The sequence below is a fragment of the Engystomops pustulosus genome, chromosome 7, assembly GCF_040894005.1.
Source record: "Engystomops pustulosus chromosome 7, aEngPut4.maternal, whole genome shotgun sequence".
Lineage (NCBI taxonomy): Eukaryota > Metazoa > Chordata > Amphibia > Anura > Leptodactylidae > Engystomops > Engystomops pustulosus.
In genome coordinates, this window is record NC_092417.1 from 96,543,802 (window position 1) to 96,567,282 (window position 23,481).

The 23,481-nt window shown below is 41.9% G+C and overlaps 1 protein-coding gene and 1 long non-coding RNA gene across 4 annotated transcripts in view; one reads left to right on the plus strand and one right to left on the minus strand.

The window, feature by feature from the left end:
* Positions 1-4,484: 4,484 nt before the first annotated feature.
* TMEM231 (transmembrane protein 231) lies at positions 4,485-18,349 on the minus strand. 3 transcript variants are annotated; one of them, XM_072117293.1, is made up of 8 exons: positions 18,255-18,349; positions 16,128-16,350; positions 15,884-16,050; positions 14,757-14,885; positions 12,901-13,044; positions 12,506-12,587; positions 6,665-6,773; positions 4,485-5,172 (listed from the first exon to the last, which is right to left on the minus strand). In XM_072117293.1, the coding sequence occupies exons 2-8, from the start codon at positions 16,264-16,266 to the stop codon at positions 5,001-5,003; spliced, it is 942 nt and encodes a 313-aa protein (XP_071973394.1). In that variant the 5' UTR covers positions 16,267-16,350; positions 18,255-18,349; the 3' UTR covers positions 4,485-5,000. The 3 variants fall into 3 exon arrangements, with proteins under 3 accessions (XP_071973394.1, XP_071973393.1, XP_071973395.1); XM_072117292.1 differs by having other exon boundaries at positions 18,183-18,333; XM_072117294.1 differs by having other exon boundaries at positions 16,128-16,378; positions 18,183-18,314.
* The window catches only part of LOC140070606 (uncharacterized), an 89,991-nt gene continuing 84,839 nt past the window's right edge, over positions 18,330-23,481 (plus strand). The window contains exon 1 of the long non-coding RNA XR_011848956.1: positions 18,330-18,421. This is a non-coding gene — a long non-coding RNA (uncharacterized lncRNA). The remainder of the gene's footprint in view (positions 18,422-23,481) is intronic.

The following is a 23,481-nucleotide window of genomic DNA, read 5'->3' on the forward strand; positions in this document are numbered from 1 at the left end:
GCTGCATTTACACTGCCGTTGCCCGCTGTACCATAGCACGGCGGGCACACCACATTGCCGGGGAGAGGAAGAGGGGGACCGCTCACCCCCACCCTCTCCATAGGAATATATGGTGCTGTGCCGTATTCCAGACATGTCCTATCTTTCTACAGGGTACAGAGTGGTACGGTGCCCCACACTGTATATACGTCCCCCATATGGCAGTGTGAATGTAGCCTTATAAAGACAACAGAAAAAGGAGCACTTTCAGGAGGGGCCACTTTAGACCGAGGGCTGCTGGATAGCACCTTATATGACAGGGAGCATGTGTGACTGGTTTCTCTATCAATTTAGTGATTTGTGAGTACCCGAATTGAATATTACCACTAAGAACAGTATATGATAAATTCGCATGTCCAGGAATTGCAACTATTTTCCCCATTACAACACCTCCACACTAAGTGGGCATGGAGGGTAGTTAGCAGTGCCCAGTCATGGACAGGGCCAGTGCACTAGCGATAGCAGAGGCAGGACCAGGCGTATAATTGTCTGGGGTAAAAAAAATTTTGACCATCAGTTTGTTTTCTGCTAGACAAAACATTTATAAAGCCCCGTCTCTGCCTGTTTTGAGGCTTTGCAGTGAATGCCCTGGCTCACGGCATTCACTATAGTCTCCACCGGAAAACCAGATTATAGTTGACATTTCCACCAGGTCAGACCTCATTTAATAATAATAATAATTCTTTATTTATATAGCGCACACAGATTACGCAGCGCTGCACAATGCATGACAAATTGGTCCCTTTCCCCATGGGGCTCACAATCTAAACAACCTAACAGTATGTTTTGGAGTGTGGGAGGAAACCGGAGTGCCCGGAGGAAACCCACGCAAACACGGAGAGAACATACAAACTCTTTACAGATGTTGACCTGGGTGGGATTCGAACTCAGGACCCCAGTGCTGTAAGGCAGAAGTGCTACCCACTCAGCCACCGTGCCGCCCTACTATGAGGTTAGACCCTCTTAGTAGTCTCAGCTGCAAAGTGCTGGCATTTAAAACACCAGTCATAATAGATTCCTTCCATTGTGCCTTGTCCTAAAGTGGAAGATCAGCCTGGCCCTGTACCCAGGGGCGTAACTAAAAGGGTAGCTGCTGTTATGGGGCCCAGTGTCAGGAGGCACTGGCATTTGACCTGACACACTAAAGAACGGAGGATGTGCACCATTATATACATATTTTGCTGCACGTTGTACACAATAATATGTATATAACAGTGCACATCATCCACAGTACACAGCATGAATCGCCAGCTCAGATAAGAAATGTCAGGGAAGAGGGAGGGGACAGCAGAATGGCAGGGCTAGGAATCCCTCATCTCTTCTTCCTGCTGTCTACTTCCCCCATGTGGGTCAGCAGTGGTGTATAAATGTATATATCAGTCCATAAATGTGCACGCATGAGTGTAAATGTGTGAGTATACAAACATGTATATTTTTTGAGGGCTAAGGGAGGCCCCATTCAGAAGTCTGCTATGGGGCCCAGCCTCCCCTAGTTACTCCCCTACCTGAACCGGTAAAATTTTGCCTACTTTCTGCTTTGATAACAGGTCCATAATGCTTCAACCCTGCATTGCATAGCTAGCAAGAGACATAATTGTGTTAATCCCTTTCCAACTTGATTTCCTTAAACAAGCTTAAAGAACAATGTATGCAGTCTGGGCTGCATAGAATGTCATCATTTTAAGTCTACATTTACACTGTCACATGGGGGATGTATATACGGCCGATATACGTCCCCCATAGACGGTAATGGGCGCACCACGCCCTACGGAAGCGGCACCATACTGCTCCATACCCAGTGAAAAGATAGGATATGTCCTATCTTTTTACGGCATACGGCGGCGTGTGCCATGTATCCCTATGGAGAGGGGCGGGGGTAAGCAGCGCTCACCTCCTCCTCCTCTCTCCGCGTGCTGCCGTGTGCCCACCTTGCCACGGCATGGCCGGCAACGGCTCTATGAATTCAGCCTAACTATGTAGAACCGGTCTATTCTTTATCTGTACATTTGGTATTAATAACATAATACAGAACATGACAATTTAGGTTTTTCTGTAGAGCTTCCATTTTTAAAAAATAACTCTTCACCAATATTTTTGGTGAATATGCAAATGTAGAAAGCAAAATTTGCACCATCTGTTAAAGCAGGCCCGGCGCCAGCATGCGGCCAACCCAGGCAAGTGCCGGGGCCCCGGGGTGCTGAAGGGGCCCACTCGAGCCCTCAGATCAATTGTACCAGTGTCGCTATAAGACACTGGTACAAATGATCACCATCCGGATAAATCGCTTTTCTGCTTCTATGCTGCGCTCGTCAGGACCGCGCGTTATCTGCACGTGAAAAACGCATTGAAATTGCATTAAAATTGCGCGTGAAAAACTGAGACACTGAACAAACTGACGGAAAACTAATTGAACTCTGATGCAAACTGATCGCACCCTGATCGGACTCTGACGTGATCTGCAACGCGAGTGTGGAAGGGGCCTTACACAACAGCTTTTCACCAATGTCCCTTCTTTGCCATCTGTTCACCCCAATGACTAAAAGAAAAGACTACCCAAGTTGAAAACTATGGCAGGAGTAGGACCTGCTTGGAGTTTGTCTCCGGCAGTCAGCTAATACATGGGGTTCATACATAGAGGATAGATTACGTTCCCGTGCAGTAGTTAGTGTCGCACTATAATGCTATGAAAGTACAGGCAGTCCCCGGGTAACATACAAGATAGGTTCTGTAGGTTTGTTCTTAAGTTGAGTTTGTATGCAAGTTGGAACTGTATACTTTATTATTGTAACCCCAGTCAAATTTGTTTTTTATCTCTGTGGCAATTGGATTTTAAAAATGTAGGGTTGTCATAAGAACCAGGAGTAACTATAAATCTTAATTACAGGCACCATTGATAACTGTTACAGCTGTTTATTGTAGCCTAGGACTAAAGTACAGTAAATTACCAAAATCCAGAGGTCCGTTTGTAACTAGGGGTCGTATGCAAGTCAGGTGTTCTTAAGTAGGGGACCGTCTGTATCTTAATTTATTGTGTGCTGTATCTCAGTCTACACTGTGACAGTACAATGTATGGTATAACTGACTGTAATACAGATTATTTTACCTTATATTATGAAAGGAAAAGAATAAGTGGAGGAAATTGATGTGAGGAATGTAACAAATTGTAGTGGTAATTTTGAAGATCTCTGCTATGTGTGATACACCTACTCCAGAAATTAAAGACTGGACCCTCTGCCACAAAGCAGTAGAATGAATCTTGTTCACCGAACATCAAGTTGGAGCCAACAAACAATATTTTTATTAAACAGGTATAAAAAAAACTTCCTTAAAAACAACAGAAACATATCAATACACTACCAATTTGTTTCAAATATTTAAAGGAATGATTTGCGGTATCCCAATGACTGATAATTTTTTTAAATTGTCAATTGTACAAAATGTCATATGAGGAGATGCTGAAGACCCCTCTTATACCTTTTAATTGTGCGCTAGGGGTGTCAACGGAGTGGCGTATAAAATCTGTGTGCTCCAAGAACAAAGGATAACCGGTTACAATGTAAAATACTGACACGGCTTTGGCCTTTTTCTATCTAATAATAAATTGACATAATGTGAGGTATAAACTTACGTTTTTGTATAATTGTGAGCAACAGAAAATGCAGTTGAGTGTGCAGGGTCCATGCACTATATAGAGGTGAAAGTAAAGCTACAGATGATGGCTACAATCCACAGAAATTTACAGTACACAAAAATCCTTCCCAGTAAATATATAGAATTCATACAAAATGATTAATTCTATTCAACACTATTAAAAATGTTGGTTGAGAAAAGGGATTAGAGGCATTTTAGTTCCAGTCTGGTCCTGAACTATCCCCCAATATCGATCGCATGTGTTAACTATTTAAATGCCACTGGCAAAGATGCCAGCGCACTGTGCACCAAGAGGATTGCCACTCCCCATGATGTCATTGGGGAGCGCAGATCCTCCGCAAAATGGCAGCGTGCAGCATCGCTGGCTTGTAAATGCACACATGCCAGATTACAATATGCTTTTACAATAAGCAAAGCAGGGGACCAGCCTAGGGAGTGATAAGAGTTAAAACAGCAATAAAACTGAGTAAAATTGTAAAGTAAGGATGAACGTGTGCCTGCCGTACCGTAGCACGATGGGCACATGGCAGCACCGGGGAGAGGAGGAGGGGGTGAGCGGTGCTCATCCCTACCGTCTTCATTGAGAAACATGGTGCATGGTGCCGTTTTCGGGGGGGGAAGACAGGACATGCAACGAAACGGTGCAGTACGAAACAGAGCAGTATGCAGCCAAGCCACACTGAGCAGCATTTTCTGTTTGCAGTAATAATGTTAAATATACAAAAATATATTTTTAAACCTATTGCTATGTCAATTTATTATGAGCTAGAATTAGATTAAAATCAATATTTTAAATTGTAACCATCTTGTATCTGCCTCCACTAGCTAGTAGTATATTAATCACTTTGTTTGCAGGACACTAGTGTCTACTTTATCACTTTATGGACCGTGTTGGACTGGCCCACCAATAGCAGGTGCTATGACTCGTTTTGCTTGTTCTGTCAGAGATCCCACCCTATACGTAAATTCCACATTATAGGTAAAGGCGGCACTAGACCAGCGCTGCTGCTCTTTCATTCTAAGCAGCATATCCAATAAATGTTAACTCACCTTGTGTAAGGGAAACATAAATAAATTTGGCCCAATATATTTTTTTTTTAGTTTTTCTGAAAAAATTGATTAAATAAATTACAAAGTTCATTTGATTTTAGCTTCTATATTTTTTCTTTTTAAAAAATCTTGTAAAAAAAATGTAAAAAGTATCAGTGGGTACATGATGTCATGTGATGGGTGTAGAAACAGTCAGATTACATTACAGTGGGAAAACCCTGAAAGGCATCACTACACCGGTACAATAGGTATTGACCCCATCAGCTCTGATGCAGCTTGAATGAAGAGGAGTGGGACACTGGTACCGTCGTGGTGAATACTTGGTTCTGAAACACAAAGATTTTTACTCTCTCAAAGACCCATAGGAAGATGAGCAGGACGCTGACATACTGGATCCAGGCGTATTTAATCATCTCCCAGAACCCGGGCTGGTATGTGCTGCTGACTATTAAGGACTAAACACAAGATGTGGGATTGCAGGAAATTAGAAGCAATGGGATGAAGACCATACGGAAATGAGCAGGAAATAAAAGAAATTGTAGCATTAAGAAACATTTGGTGAACAGAGGCAGGAGCCGAGATGGCTGAAGCGAGGTCAGTGCACATGACAAACAGAATATAGTTTTCCACAAAAAAAATGGCTCACTTTGCAATAAATTAAGTCAAAGTCTGTTCTGGTCTCAGCATTACAAAGCCGGAATTCTGCTGATAAATTCACATGGCCCTTCTCGGCTTATTGGGCACGACTATCAAAACGCTTAGAGAAAATATACTGGACAGACCGGATGATGTAGCTGTTCAAGCACAAAAGTACAAGTCCGCCTAAACATATATCATCTGCCCACCAGATCGGCTATATTTTCAAGCAAATTACAGTTTTGTACCTGCCCCCTTGCTTTAATATCAGCTGCATTCCATGTTTTTCTTACACAGGGAGCTTAAAAACCCAATTCCTAGATTCAACAAAGTTCCTTGCAAAACAGACCTGTATTGAACTTTTGACAAATATGATGGTTGCTCAAAAAAAATGGATGGGAAAGGGGCAAATGTGGCTACTCATTTTTTGTCTAATGGCATCGGTCATCTGCCACCACAGGGAGTACTCTCCTTACTATATTTTTTCTTTAAGGTAGTAACTGACAGCAGCATAAATCGCAAGAATACAGCAAGTCTGGGTCTTTGGACTGTAAACCCCATCAACAAGTGAATGGTGATGCACTTGAATGGGTGATTATTAATAGATTATTAATTATTATGACCATGGTGTGCCACTCTGCTGCTGCTACGTGGGACCACAACCCTTATTGGAAGATTGTGGACTTTTTGGAATGTCAACAAGGTTTGTTTAAATATTCTGAGCAGGAACTCCAATTGGAGCTAGCAATAAACTCAGGACATTAAACACAAATAAGTCCCTGGGAGAGGCTTACCTTACATTTATGACTTTCCAAAGTCACAAAACACAGAGTTCCATTAGCCTTTCTTCATGAGAAATCTGTGGGTTCAGGTGACTGTTCTGTAATTCCTATAGGCACCATTACATTTCTGTAAACACTGCAATGCTCATAAAGATAATGGACTAGTTTACAGAAATCTACAGAAAATTACAGAGAAGTCATATAAACCCCAAGATTGTGGCTGGAGAACTGCCTCTCCCCAGTTGATGTTGGAAGGATTTGGCATCCAGCATTGCAACTCTCTACCATCTTGCTTTTCTTGAAGATAACCCACTGCCAGAAGTGCCTGCAGCTTATTGGACTCTCTCCACTACAAACATATATTCTGGGAGGAGCAGCTAGACCAATTTAGAGTTTGGTGGATGGCTTTGTCAAGGTATATGTGCACCTTTATAGGAGAACAAATAACATTTTGCAGAATTGTATAAAAAGATTCCTTAAAAATGGCTACAAAAAAAACTAAAGGATATGAAATGGTCTCCACTGGGTAATGGATAATGGCATTTATCACAAATGGATCAGATGTACCTCTTCCCACAAGCCATATTGGGTTAGGATTGCTTAAAACTGTAGTCACTGCAAGAACAAACATTTGTTACATATTAATATTGCAATGAAGTAAATGGAAACAATCATAGAAATAAAGAATATTTCACTGGGAATGCTGAGGACTGTAAAAAGGAGGACAGGAAGTCCCTGTAAATGCTAGTAATGCTAAGATAACGCACACAGTCAGGTCACAGTACAGATAATTCACAAAGTAAGGTCACCATACAGGTGTAGTAGATGCATTGATGTTACTGTACTGGGATAATACACACGGTGATGTCACAGTACGGATAATATACACAGTCATGTCACAGTACAGGAATAATACACGCTGTTATGTTACAGTAGAGGGATATGTGCACCTTTATAGGGGAACAACCTACTTTTTTCAGTAGTAACAAAAAAAAAAAAAAAAACACCTTGGTGGGAAAATACCAGGTGCCATCGTGGTTTGAGAAAACAACATTACTGGTAAGAATAATTTATTGTTTTTCCCTTCACCACGACGGTACCACCAGAGAGAATTACAGAGAAAAATTAGCTTAAAGGACGGACAACACCTCCAGTTGCTCCAGTGAGGCGTCCCCAACTTCTGTCCAAGATGTGGCCAGGGCTCTTGTAGAATGCCATCAGGTGCAGATATCCCTGCAATCTCCTATGCCATCTAAATAGTGATCCTGATCCACCTAGAAATGGATGTGGAGGGGGCCTTACTTCCCTTATTCTTTCCTGCAAAGAGAACAAACTGGCTATCCGAACTTCTCGAGGATGAAACAGAATCTAAGTAATGGGCAATATCTAAACAATGTAAAAACCCATTAGGATGGCTACAGAAAGATGGAAGGGTTATATCCTAAGACGTATGGAAATTGGAAACTATCTTAGGTAGAAGACCTTAATCTGGCCTAAGGACAACCTCGTCTTCTAGAATCCTACAATATGGAGTTCTGCATAATAGGGCAGGTAACTCTCCTAGCGGATGTAATGGTTGTGAGAAAACAGTCTTGTAAGCAAGTAATTTATGGAGATCTCATTCACAGACTCAAAGGATGGCCCTGCCACATTGAGGACTAAAGAAAGATCCAAAGGAGGTAACTTGTTCTTAATTGTAGGCCGTATAATACCCGCCACGTTAGTGAACCTAGCTATCCAAGGATGGCCAGCTATGTCCTGATCAAAAAAAAGCCCCCAAAGCAGAGACCTGTGCCTTAAGGGTGGCAGGTTTCAGACTTTTTGAAACTCCAATATCACATTTATATTTGGCTGGAACAGACTAAACGGGTTCTGACCTATAGAGGAAAGAAAGGGATTCCAAACCCAGGAATAAATTCTATAGGTGACTGGTTTCTTACTTTTTTTTGCAAGTTGCAGATGACATTATCAGACAACCCCTTTAGTTTAAGAGTCAACCCCAAAACAGCCAGGCTGTCAAGTGGAGATTTCTCACTTCTGGGTGCAAGATGGGATCTTGGGACAGGAGATCTTTTGATTCCAAGAATGACCCTAGGATCCACAATAAACAGATCTCTGATGCTGGAGAAACCACGGCCAGAAAGGGGCGATTAGGATGACCATGGCTTTCTCCTGGCTTATCTTTCGTATAGTTCTGCATATGAGCATCATTGGCAGAAATACATACATTAAGTGGTGGCCCCAATCCTGGGAGAACGCATCTACTGCTAACAGATGGTGTGACCTGTTCAGAGGGAAGAACTATTTCACCAGTTTTCCCTTGAGGTAAAAAGATGCATAAACAAGAAGAACCCCAGATTTTGTGATCTTTTGAAATACTACCGTATATACTCTAGTATAAGCCAAGGATGGGAAATGCATTGGTCACAACTCCCTCTTGTATATAGCCCCGCCTGCCGGGCCCCCTGTAGCACATACCCCTGTAGCACATAGCCCCGCCTGCCGGGCCCCCTGTAGCACATAGCCCCACCTGCCGGGCCCCCTGTAGCATATACCCGCCTGCAGGGCCCCCTTCGAATCCTCTTTGGGTCTTTGCACTCGGCCAACACATAGAATGACATCAGCCGCTTGCCGACGTCATTGTTTGTGAGTCGCCAGCATCGTGAGGGAACCCGAAGAGGAGCGGAACAACCCAAAGAGGAGCAGAAGAACCCGAAGAGCACCCGAGGAGGTACCGCAACATCAGAAGCAGCAGAGGACCTAGGGAGGTGTCAGAAAGGGGAGTACAGTGTTAATTTTGTTTATAGACTTAAGTATAAGCTGAGTTAAGGTTTTTCAGCACAAACTTTGTGCTGAAAAACTCCACTTATACTTGAGTATACAAGAAGCCCAGTTGATTTCAGGACCACTCTACTTAATAGAATAATGGACAAACTACTTAAGGAATCTGCCGTGACGTATTCCACCTCATCCCTGGATTCCTCTGAGAGAGAGAAACTGCTGATTAGCTAAGTAAAAATCTGAACGGCTATTTGCATAGGGCCTGGGCTTCTTGTACCCCCCTGCTTGTTTATGTAAGCATTAGTGTTGTCCGACATAACTGACACCCCGTGACCTTCCAGGAGGGGATGGGCTGCCTGAAGCGTTTTTATAACCGCTAGAAACTCCTTGTGGTTTGAGGATAGCAGGCTTTCTGATACACTCCAGGGACCCTGAAACTTGATCACCTATATGGGCCCCCCAACCCCAAGGACTGGCATCCGTGGTAATTAACCTGTCGTAGAGAGAAGCCCATGGAAGACCTATCCTTAAATTCTCTGGACCTTATCTTTTCACTAACCACCCTAACTTCTCTAGGATCTGATGCACTCTTGCGATCTGATCCAACACTGCCTGCTCTAACGAACCTACTAACAGGAAGTCGCCTAGATACGGAATAAACAGACCTTGCCCTTCTCTTATGTGGCTTGCCATTTCTGAGACTATCTTGGTTAAAACCCTTGGAGCAATAGATACCGCAAAGGGAAGAGCCCTGTACTGGAAATAAACAACTTTTCTCCCTATCTGTATAGAAAATTTTAAGAACTTTTGATAATCTGGGTGGATTGTTATGTAATAGTATGCATGTGTAAATCCGTAAGGTCCATGGAGGCTATGAAGCAATCAGGAAAAAGAAGATTGATGGTTGACTTCAGGGTCTCCATCTTGATCCTTGGAAAATGAAGGAATTTTATTAGAGGTTTTAGATTTAGGATAGTTCTTAGGAAACCATTTGGTGTCTTTATCCAGAAAAGAGTCGAATAAAACCTTTGACCCTGTTCTACTAATGGAACCTGACACAGTGGGACTCATTTACTAAGGGCCCGTGGACCACACTTTGGTAGGACATCCCCGTTTTGTGCCGCTGGGACTGGGATTTAAAAGGGGTTTTTGGCGCACGCACTCGGATTTTGGCACAATCTTTTGGCGCCAGCTTTCATGCAACACAAATCGGGGGTCGGCCGTTCCGACGGATTCAGACAAACCGCGGGATTTAACTTAAAAATTGTTTCGCAAGCCATGCACTTACATATACCGGGAAAAAGAAGGTGAACTCCGGCTGACCTGATCGGGAAGCGACACATGCAGGATATGAGTTCATCCTCGTCAGACAGTCCAGATCGGGGATCACGCAGGGACCGGGTAAGTAAATGTGCCCCAGTATCTTCTTTTTGATGAGGGTTCTGATATAATTGCCCTCTGGTTGTCCCCTGAAGCTGAATTGGTGATCTTGTACCTTGTAAGAGGAGGCAAGGCAAAATCCAGGGAAAGGCCTCTCTGAATGGTGTTTAGAACTCACTTGCTTCCTGAAGTCTGGGACCAAACCAGTAAAAAGTGAGTTAATTTTTCGCCCGAGTTGGGCCATGGCATCATAAAGGGCTGGTATCCTTACGCCTCGACTGATCACTAGACTGGTTAAACAAGAACCCCTTACCCTTCCAGAAGGGCTTAGGGTTTAAGTTATCTCAAACCCTTTTTTCAAATCTTGACCTACGAAAGGAGCGAGATGGTCTAAAGTGGCAGATAGTAGGGGAAAAAGACCTCTTGTTGTCTGACTTTTCTAGTTCGTCATAAAGTACTGGACCAAACAAATTTCTGACACAGGGAATACGACACAATCTATTCCTTGATTAAATATCGCAAGGCCAGTTCTTGAGCCAGAGAGTCCTTGTGGCGGAATTGGATAGAGACGACTGTCTGAGGGCAACAATGGAGGCATCACCCAAAAAAGCAGCACCTATTTGGATGTTAGTGACAGCTGGCACTAAAGTCTCTCTGGGTGTCTTATTTTGAGTATCTGCCTCCAGTTGATTTAGCCAAAACAGCATAAATGAGCTACAAAACTGTGGCTATGTTGGGTTTGAAGACTGACTTGGAGGAATTCCAGACATTCTACAAAAACCCCTCCGTCTTTTTATCCAAAGGGTCTCTGTCTTCAAAGAGAAGGAATGACCTGTGAGATACCGTGGCCATGGATGCGTCAACGTTAGGGGATGAACCCCAGGAAGTAGAGACTGTGAAATCAAACAATACTTTCTTTTCACAGTGCTGGGGATATAGGACTTTTTGTCAGAAAACTTCCACTCTTTATCAATAAAGAGGCAATAGTGTTCTTGCTTGCATGTGTTTTTCTTTTAAACCTTCAATTATGATATCTAGAACTGTCTTAGGTTCTCTCATAATGCACATCCATGGTCATCTAGGTCAGTCTAGCTTTAAGAGGTGATCTGTGTCATCAATTCCAAACAAAGGCTTTGGGGGAAAGTAAGCAGAACAGGTGGTGTAGAATGGCTTGCTGATGGTGGTGCCGCTGGTTGTAGTGTCATATCCTCACTTTGTGGGAAGACAGGTGGCCTGGTCCCTCGGGAGATGGTGGTACAGGCTGAGCTAACCAAAACAGCATGAAGTATCAGGTTTCTGCAGACTGTTTTGGTGTCTCAACCACTGCTGCTCATGTTTACTTTGCAGGTGCCTGGTCATACATGAGGTGCTCAGATTGTTAAGGCCATTGTTTGGTCATGCCTTTTGCACTGGTGTCACAGTGTTCAAATGAAGACAATATGCCACCCCACTGACACCCTGTGAGCCTTTGCTGGGTCCCTGGGCACGCTTTGCAGTAGCAGGCAACAATGTGGCTACAGGCGGACCGCTGCACCTCTGTCCCTTTTTGCTTGTTCTGCTGGCTGTTCAAATTAGTCAGATGTGCTCTGGCTTACGCCACCGGAGCACCTATGAGTGCTACAAGGGGCAGTGAATAAACTAAAAGATGAAGAACTCAGAAGCTCTGGTGATGTAAACCGGGTTCCTTACTAAATAATTTGCATAATTTCCAAAACTCTTTCGGTGAAATTGAACAGTTCCACATTTTATTTAAAGAAGTTCCTACTAGGAAGAATTCGTAAGTAGCATGTGGGAAGTATGCAAATACGTTTTCAAAGGTTTTAAATGGAAAACAATGCCTCCTTTTGCTACCTTAAAGCAGCCCCCTTAACACCAAGTATGACCTACAAGAAGTCTAAAAAAATTGTGTGGGATTAAGGAGAACACCTACTGTCTGACCCTAAGTAGCATGCAAGTAGGACTTTTCTACCATCAGTCAATCTGGTGGTAGATGTCCTTTTAAGATATTGCTGGAACTGGAAAATATACAGAGTTTGTGCATTTTAAATATTGCTGCATGATGCTGTAAATGCTGATATTACCAAGTCTGACCCTGCACTATAGTATAGAAATATAGCAATACATTGGCCTAATACAGTATGAATTTAAATTTTCTGTTATCAGAATTATTATTTTTAGGTACTCACCATTCCTGTTCTGATAAGTTAATAGTATGTTTGTCAGATCATAAGATGACGCAAAAGGGCTTGTTCCATTAATGACAGATACCTGCCACAAAAGAGGAATCAGAAAAAAATATCATTGTTACTGTGCTATACTTTTCAAATCTGGACCCCATCCTTTTCAGACAACTTTCCAAATTCCTGCAATCCAAACGCCATCTGCACATAAAAAGGCATGTGTGGGTGATGCAAGTGCCTCCAAACTGTTATTTTACAAAGTAATCTGCATTATCTACAAAGTGCTGGTCTGTTTTATCGGTAAATTGGCAGAGTACAAGTTTGATCCTGCTATTAACATGGATAGAACAGATTGATTTATCTTACCGAGGTATATTCTCTATGATTAATAATACTCTTACATTGTAGGTGGTGTCCAGTCCCTGGTGTCCTAAAGGTTGTCTCTGCTGAAGCCTCAGGTCTCCATTGATAAAGAGCTTGGCCCCAGGAACAGGGGAAGAATGCTGAATGAACACCATACTCTGCATAACAAATGTTGACATTCTCTGCGTATACAGAAAAGTATTACATGTGATATTATATGTAAAAATCCACTATAAGCACATGGAGATCAGAACATAGACAGCTAGTGAATCTGAATTTCACTCCTAGTAGTTTCAGCTGTCCTGAAAGAAAAATCCAGAATCAAAATCCAGCATGATTACCCAGACACTTACTCATAGATCCAGGCACAGTGACTGTTAATCTTCTTATATTTGTTATCCACGGCCTTCTTCCTTGTAAAATCAACTTTTAAATTATGCTAATAAACCTGAGGGACTCTGGGGATTGTTTCTAGAGCCCCTCAGCGATGTCCTTTCATAGTTGTTACAATGAGCAGAACAAGTCTCCCCCCCTGCTCTCTCCCTCCTCCTCCTGCTTGTGTAACCTAGCAATAATAGGAAGGGCAGGGGGGGGGGGTCATTTGCATAATTGTAAGAGTTGATTTTAGAAGGAGGCCATGGATAACAAATATAAGAATATTGCCACAGTCACAGCACCAGAATTTATGAGTACGTGTCCCTGGATTATCATGGTGGACTTTGATGGTAGAATTTCTCTTCACGACTGCCATACGGCTATATACAGCAGATTTGCACTTAATTTGTGTAGATAAACATCATGACAGTTGACAAATTCAAACTGATAAATCTTCAGAACCTTGATATCTAGAAACACAATAAGGATATCATAATAAACAGGAATATCTCCCCTGTGATATGTGATTTTTATGTTTCAGTGAACCGGATATCCTCTGTTAAAGTTGCAGTAATATGTTTTATTTTTATAGAGAGATTTCCATTTCTGACTGTAAATTTGTAAAGTGGATATCTCAGTTTCTGTGAAACCTAGAAACACAATATTGTAGTAAAGGTGAGATTAATATGTGTGATATGAGATCAGAATTATGTTTTTAGGTGCCAGGGTTCAGGAGATACAGGCGGTCCCCTACTTAAGGACACCCGACTTACAGACGACCCATAGTTAAAGACGGACCCCTCTGCCCACTGTGACCTCTGGTGAAGCTCTCTGGATGCTTTTCTTTAGTCCCAGACTGCAATGATCAGCTGTAAGGTGTCTGTAATGAAGCTTTATTGATAATCCTAGGTCCAATTACAGAAAAAAATTTTGAAACTCCAATTGTCACTGGGGCCAAAAAAATTTTTTGTCTGGATTTACCATTATAAAATATACAGTTTCGACTTACATACAAATTCAACTTAAGAACAAACCTCCAGACCCTATCTTGTATGTAACCCGGGGACTGCCTGTATTAGTGTTTATGTCAACTGAAGGCAGAATTTAGAAGAAGCTGCAGGAAAGACAGAAGTACATCTGACAAGCTGAAGTTGTCAGATGTATATTAGAGCTGACACCGACCCCTAACACCTGGGGACACTGGAGACACCTTTGATCGTGGGTGTTAATCACTTACAGGTTGCAGTCCCGGTGGCCTCACAGGTCAGGTGTGACGACAACAGTTACAGAACACACTGCAATACATTTAATTACCATAATGATTTGAGCATGTCACGTAGCCTCTACTCCCTACTAAACTTTAGCGGACAAGATGGCATGAGAAAAAGTCTTGATCTGACTACACAGAAACATAGAAAGCTGCAATAAAGTGCTTTCATTGTATAACGGACTGATAAATAATTTAAGTGTACAATAGTTTTATATTTATACTTTTGTAATACATACATATTTTACTTACATAGAGTTTATAGGAGAAGGTTAGAAAAAGCTGAACACCAAACACATTCTCCGCAGACAATAAAGGAAGCTCCAAAGTAAAATTCAACTGATCCATCTTTCCATCTTGGTTTTTATCATCTTCTTGAGCCTACAAATGTGTGTAACAATGACATATTACCGGTATGTTATGGATAATAGAAACTTTTTCAGCAGACAATACAGCAAGTAAATCACAAAAATGAACATTAAAGGATATCTACAGGCTTAGCTGATGGTAGATGATTATTAATCACCTCCCCATCCCGCCCCCGCATTCTCCATTTCCCATAATTTTGTATGGAAATTTGGAGAAAAATAATTTTATACCATATGCAAACTAGCCTTAGGTGACCCACTGAGATATAATTTATGCACACCCCGGGGCAGGTGGTACAGCCCCAAGAGCGCTCTGAAAGCCGAAGACTGGCAACAAGCCGACGCAAGGTTTGACATTTGATGCTTGCTGCCCAGCGTGAGATTTGAAAAGAGAGCTGGTGACGTTATCTACTTTCAGAACAGTCTTGGATCCCTGAAGCGTGCATAAATTATATCTCTGCAGAGCACCACAGGCTAGTTTGCATATGGTATAAAATAATTTTTCTCCAAAATGCAGACATACAAAGTTATGGAAACGGAGCATGGAGAATGTGGGGGCAAGACTGGGAGGTGAGAAATAATAATCTACTATCAGCTAAGCTGATAGTAGATGTCCTTTAAAGAGTTTAGAAGTGGCCAAGCTGCACTACAAGTACATGTAATGGAACAGGTAAAGCATACTGATATACCCTGCTCCTACCTGTGATCTTGAGGTGTGTCTGATTGTTGAATGCCCCTATCCCCTTGGCTACTCTCTTTTGATACTGCCAAAATTTCTGGTCATATCTCGTGGATAGAAAAAAGTGCAGTGGACTGGAATGAAATATGATGCAAGGACTCCCTGCCTGCTAGCCGAACTGCAGCCCTGGCAATATGACAGTTGTTACTTCTGAATGATGCAATGAATTCAGTCCCCTGCACTGTGTATCATCTATGTGATATGACCAGCACATGGGTCTGTTTCCACAGGCCAGACTCATTAGTATTTAATTCTTGTAAACAAGTACATACCGAAATTAGGGGTATGCGGAGCTTATCCCCAACCAAGTTGTTGAATCCTTGAAATGTGCTCCAAGCAAGATAATCCCCACTGGTGCTGCTAAGGGCAATGAATAAAGCCTCATAGCGGAAATGGACATCAGGTTGTTCTTCATAAGTGCTTTGTTTCAACCAAAACCCTAGAAAAAAAAACGGATTTTAAATATTTGATATGTTAAAATATATGGACTGTAGAAAAATAGAGAGAGGGTCTCACCCTGGCTGCGGTATGCAACTAACAGTGGAGGAATATAAGTCAGAACCAACACTATGAAGAGGAAAAGCGTGGCCTTGGAGCAGATACTCGTTCTGTATCTAACAAGTAAAGGGTGAGAGTAAACTTCATAGATGGCCATAGTGGAGATGCTGGGGTGTTTCACCTCCTCAGGGTTTATTTGTCTTCGTGTCTGTACGGCTTCTTTCTTGTCAAACAGATCCTCCTGCAGAAGTATAACAGGAAGACTCAGACTGGAAATAAAAAAAAACTAGTAATAATATATCCTCTCCTGTGTACATCACCTTGTGTTTACATCTGTTCTTGTATCTCTCATGGGATACATGGGATTTAGTATTTCTACTTATACACATCACTCCAGTGTACCCTTCAGTGTACATCTTCTCCATAAAGCCCTTCCAGTATAATAATATACACCCTTAGGTGTTTCTCTATATACTCCCTCATATATACTACCAGATAACACCTCATGTGTACTCATGTGTGCACCCCCAGTATACAGCTATATCAAGTATGCTGCCATATAGCCCCTCTGTGTGTCTATATACCCATATAACCCCTCCAGTATATGCTAAATCCCTCCTCTGTATATATATATACCCCCACCAGTGTATATATATACATATATATATATACACACCCCACTCCAGTATACTGCTATATCCCTCCTCTGTATATATATCCTCCTCTAGTATACTGCTATATCCCTCCTCTGTATATATCCCCTGCTCCAGTATACTACTATATACCCTCCTCTGTATATATACCCTCCTCCAGTATACTGCTATATCCCTCTGTATATATACCCTGCTCCAGTATACTGCTAGACCCCTCCTCTGTATATATACCCTGCTCCAGTATACTGCTAGACCCCTCCTCTGTATATACCCCCTGCTCCAGTATACTACTATATACCCTACTGCAGTATACTGCTATATCCCTCCTCTGTATATATACCCTCATCCAGTATACTGCTATATCCCTCCTCTGTAAATATACCCTGCTCCAGTATACTGCTAGACCCCTCCTCTGTATATATACCCTGCTCCAGTATACTACTATATACCCTGCTCCACTATACTGCTATATCCCTCCTCTGTATATACCCTGCTCCAGTATACTGCTAGACCCCTTCTCTGTATATATCCCCTCCTCCAGTATACTGCTATATCCCTTCTCTGTATATATACCCTGCTCCAGTATACTGCTAGACCCCTCCTCTGTATATATACCCTGCTCCAGTATACTGCTAGACCCCTCCTCTGTATATATACCCTGCTCCAGTATACTGCTAGACCCCTCCTCTGTATATATACCCTGCTCCAGTACACTACTATATACCCTGCTCCAGTATACTACTATATACCCTGCTCCACTATACTGCTATATCCCTCCTCTGTATATATACCCTGCTCCAGTATACTGCTAGACCCCTCCTCTGTATATATACCCTGCTCCAGTATACTGCTAGACCCCTCCTCTGTATATATACCCTGCTCCAGTATACTGCTAGACCCCTCCTCTGTATATATACCCTGCTCCAGTACACTACTATATACCCTGCTCCAGTATACTACTATATACCCTGCTCCACTATACTGCTATATCCCTCCTCTGTATATATACCCTGCTCCAGTATACTGCTAGACCCCTTCTCTGTATATATCCCCTCCTCCAGTATACTGCTATATCCCTCCTCTGTATATATACCCTGCTCCAGTATACTGCTAGACCCCTTCTCTGTATATATCCCCTCCTCCAGTATACTGCTATATCCCTCCTCTGTATATATACCCTGCTCCAGTATACTGCCAGACCCCTTCTCTGTATATATCCCCTGCTCCAGTATACTGCTAGACCCCTCCTCTGTATATATAACCCCCTCCAGTATACTACTATATACCCTGCTCCAGTATACTGCTAGACCCCTCCTTTGTATATATAACCCCCTCCAGTATACTACTATATACCCTCCTCCCTATATCTATAAATCCCCTCCACTGTCCGCCTCCTGTATATTAGCTCTTGTCTACACACCCCGCTCCTCAGCTTCCGGTCGGCATCTTGTTATGATAATAAGACGAGCTGAGACCCAGAGGCCGCGTTTACCGCATTTAGAAGCGTCTAATCGCGCGGTGTGCCTACTGATGTCTCCATAGTAACGGACGCCATGAACCGGAAGTACTTGTTAATGACAAGCAGCACACCGGAAGTCATTGCTAAACATTTGCTCGAGGATCTATATATGTTCCTGCCCTGAGCACAAATGTGACCCTGTGAGTATTAGTAGTAGCTGCTGTGTACTCTAGGGAGGGTCACGGGAAGGTGAGCGTATGTAGTTGGTGATATGTGAAACGTGTAATGTACCATAAGTACCAGAGGGTTTGTTTCCAGCTTGTAAAGAAGAAAATACTAATCCTCTGCCGACCCAGCTCGAACTGTCTGGTGGTCTTGGGGGTTTGAGTACAACCTGCCAATCAACATCTTCAGCAGCCAGGTGCTGTAATACTAGCCTCACAAAAACCCTGATGCAAATTATTTAACATGTAATTCTGTGATAAAAATGTGTAATAATGTATGCTATCTCTGATTTGGGGAGTTTGATACAGCATTTTAAGGGGTAATCCATAAAATATAAAACAAAAACAACCCCGTAGGATGCATGGCAGCAAGTCCGGAGTGCAGCTGCATTCACACAATTCATTTCAACAGCATTAAAGAGAACCCGTCATGCAAAATAACCCCCCTAAACTAAATATATTTTCATAAACTGCGATTAGAGAGCATTGCCTCTGTCCCTTCATTGTCCCTCTACATGCCTGTAAACCTAAGCAATGAGGTCCTAAAGCTGTATGCAAATGACCTGTGAAGGCACAGCCACACCCCCAGTGCATGACTGACAGCCTGTATAATGGAGTGAGGCTGTATAATGATGTGCTTGCTGGTGGCCACGCCCCCTGCAGCCTGTGTGTGCATGTGTGTGTGTATAGGAGAGATACAGCAGCTCCATGCAGCCATGTTACAGCAGAACATGTCAGATTCATGTGTAGCTGATGTCTGTGTCTCTCACCTGTATATTAGGAGGATGCAGCATGTCAGCAGATGACATACACACACTAGCAATGCCTTACTATACATTACACACAGACATGAGCAGGGGGAGGGGTAACAGGGGTAACATCTCTGCCTCTGACCATGTGACCAGCCTAATTTACATAATAAAGAATAGATGATTTTACAATGATTAATGTATGAAATAACTAGATAAAGGCTGGGATGGGATCCTTGTGAGCTGCTCCAACAGGTAGTGGTGACAGGACTAGTGGCAGAGACCTGATGACAGGTGTCCTTTAAGAAACACAATGCAGAGGCGATTGGCCTGATTGTGTTTTTACTGAAAATACAAGATCCGTAATGATTACATCACCTCATCTTACGCCGAAGTGTAAACAACTTATTGGGGATAGAATATGTCAAAAGAGGAACAATTTTTCCAATGTTTTTATTATCTTTTAGTCTTGTTACAAAAACTTCAAACTACTGCCCGAAAAAATAAATGATGCGTTAATTGGACCACACAGTGCAGCCTTCTGTTTCTTTCTGTTGAACAAATAGGTCAGATGTCGTATGGAGAACATGGTTACCTTTAAACGGCTCAGAAACTTTTAAAAATACTGAAGGCACACTGTGATGAATATATAACAAGGAGGGGGCACATGTCATGTCTTTTCTTGTACATCAGTACCTTACAAGTGTCACAACTAAGTCTCACTTCCCCGGCCTGTTAACTTCCCACAATGTGAACACGATACTTAGTCTCAATGTATTCGGGGGGCCTCTGATGAGGAGATATGCTAAACTATCAAAGGGAGCATTGTAAATGAGTCTTGTTCTGTCTCAACTATGCTGGAGGTCCGGGCAGGTTGGATGGCAGCGGTCCTATGGTCTCCCATTCAGAAGTTAGAACACAGGTCCTGAGTCTGGTCCAGGTAGGAGATTTTCTAGAACCCACCTAGGGACAGAAGCGGTGTGTCTACACCACCCATAAAAGTAAGTGACCCCCCTTTGGCCATTGTTCTTGTCCTCAGAGATTATTACAATATCAGATCACAACATCAAGGCAGGAAAAATAGTGCTGCCCATCAAACCCCCATTGGTTCAGCAGTAGCTCATTAACTTTATTCGGATTGCTTAAACTTCTTGTAATCTACACTCAACTGTACACATAGTCCCTTGTGTGTGTTGTATTGTCTAGGGTGCCCTTAAAGTAATTAAATATATAAATTTAACCCCTTAACGACTTGGCCATTTTGCACCTTCCTGACACGGCCCTTTTTTTGAAATCTGACATGTGTCAGTTTATGTGGTAATAACTTTGGAACATTTTAATATATCTGGGTGATTTTGAGATTGTTTTTTCGTGACACATTGTACTTCATGTAAGTGGATAAATTAAGGCAATATGTTTAGTATTTAGTTATAAAAAAAATGGAAATTTGGTCAAAATTTTGAAAAAAATGATGTTTTCCAAATTCAAAAATTTACACTTTTTGGAAAGTTAGTCATATCACCAAAATAACTTGATAACTAACATTTTCCATATATCTGCTATAACTTGGCATCATTTTTCAAACATTATTTCCTTTTTTTTGGATGTGAGGAGGCTTATAACGTTAGGTGCTATTTTTCAGATTTTCACAAAAATCGTCAAAACCTATTTTTGCAGTGACCAAGTTAGTTAGAAGTCACTTTTTAAGGACTTTATGATAGTACTCCCCCCACAAGTGATACCATTTTAGAAACTGCACCCCTCAAAATATTCAAAACAACCTTTGGAAAGTTAGTTAACCCTTTGAGCATTTCACGAGCGTGAATAATAAATGAACGTGAAATTACGGAAATCTAATTTTTTTTAACAATATATTCATTGAACACTAAATTTTGCGCCTTCACAAGGGGTTAAAAATGCATCTCAAAATGTTTGGTGCAATTCCTCCTGAGTATTCCAATACCCACCGTGTCAATATACACTGCTGTACGGGCACAGGGTGGCACTTGGTAGGGAAACAGCACTGTTCAGTTTTTAGAGGACAAATTTTGTTGAAATACTTTCCATGTGTCAGGATACAATTGGAGAGCCCTAGTGGTACAAAACAGAGGTGAACCCCAACAAGTGACATCATTTTGGAAAGTACACCCCTTGGAGAATTTAGCAAGGTGTAATATGTGTATGTACCCCTAAAGGTGTATGATCCAATCAGACCCCAAAAAGGAAAAAGGTGAAAATTTTCCCCAAAAAGTCACTTTTGCCCCAAATTATTCTAAGCCAAAAGTGTCAAAAGATGAAACAATCCCACAAAATGTGTACAACTATTTCTCCTGGATGTAGAATTGCCCCACATGTGCAGATAAAATGTTGTATGGGTACACAGTAGGGCTCAGAAGGGAAAGAGGGATGTGTGTCTTTTAGAAGCCAAATTTGACAGAAATCTTATACATGGGTTAGGATGCATTTGGAGAGCCCTAGTGGTACAAAACAGAAGGGAACCCCAACAAGTGACACCATTTTGGAAAGTACACCCCTTGGAGAATTTAGCAAGGTGTAATATGTGTATGTACCCCTAAAGGTGTAGGATCCAAACAGACCCCAAAAAGGAAAAAGGTGAAAATTTTCCCCAAAAAGTCACTTTTACCCCAAATTATTCTAAGCCAAAAGTGTCAAAAGATGAAACAATCCCACAAAATGTGTACAACTATTTCTCCTGGATGTAGAATTGCCCCACATGTTCAGATAAAATGTTGTATGGGTACACAGTGGGGCTCAGAAGGGAAAGAGAGATGTGTGTCTTTTAGAAGCCAAATTTGACAGAAATCTTATACATGGGTTAGGGTGCATTTGGAGAGCCCTAGTGGTACAAAACAGAAGGGAACCCCAACAAGTGACACCATTTTGGAAAGTACACCCCTTGGAGAATTTAGCAAGGTGTAATATGTGTATGTACCCCTAAAGGTGTAGGATCCAAACAGACCCCAAAAAGGAAAAAGGTGAAAATTTTCCCCAAAAAGTCACTTTTACCCCAAATTATTCTAAGCCAAAAGTGTCAAAAGATGAAACAATCCCACAAAATGTGTACAACTATTTCTCCTGGATGTAGAATTGCCCCACATGTGCAGATAAAATGTTGTATGGGTACACAAGGGGCTCAGAAGGGAAAGAGACATGTGTGTCTTTTAGAAGCCAAATTTGACAGAAATCTTATACATGGGTTAGGGTGCATTTGGAGAGCCCTAGTGGTACAAAACAGAAGGGAACCCCAACAAGTGACACCATTTTGGAAAGTACACCCCTTGGAGAATTTAGCAAGGTGTAATATGTGTATGTACCCCTAAAGGTGTAGGATCCAAACAGACCCCAAAAAGGAAAAAGGTGAAAATTTTCCCCAAAAAGTCACTTTTACCCCAAATTATTCTAAGCCAAAAGTGTCAAAAGATGAAACAATCCCACAAAATGTGTACAACTATTTCTCCTGGATGTAGAATTGCCCCACATGTGCAGATAAAATGTTGTATGGGTACACAGTGGGGCTCAGAAGGGAAAGAGAGATGTGTGTCTTTTAGAAGCCAAATTTGACAGAAATCTTATACATGGGTTAGGGTGCATTTGGAGAGCCCTAGTGGTACAAAACAGAAGGGAACCCCAACAAGTGACACCATTTTGGAAAGTACACCCCTTGGAGAATTTAGCAAGGTGTAATATGTGTATGTACCCCTAAAGGTGTAGGATCCAAACAGACCCCAAAAAGGAAAAAGGTGAAATTTTTCCCCAAAAAGTCACTTTTACCCCAAATTATTCTAAGCCAAAAGTGTCAAAAGATGAAACAATCCCACAAAATGTGTACAACTATTTCTCCTGGATGTAGAATTGCCCCACATGTGCAGATAAAATGTTGTATGGGTACACAGTGGGGCTCAGAAGGGAAAGAGAGATGTGTGTCTTTTAGAAGCCAAATTTGACAGAAATCTTATACATGGGTTAGGGTGCATTTGGAGAGCCCTAGTGGTACAAAACAGAAGGGAACCCCAACAAGTGACACCATTTTGGAAAGTACACCCCTTGGAGAATTTAGCAAGGTGTAATATGTGTATGTAGCCCTAAAGGTGTATGATCCAATCAGACCCCAAAAAGGAAAAAGGTGAAAATTTTCCCCAAAAAGTCACTTTTACCCTAAATTATTCTAAGCTAAAAGTGTCAAAAGATGAAACAATCCCACAAAATGTGTACAACTATTTCTCCTGGATGTAGAATTGCCCCACATGTTCAGATAAAATGTTGTAT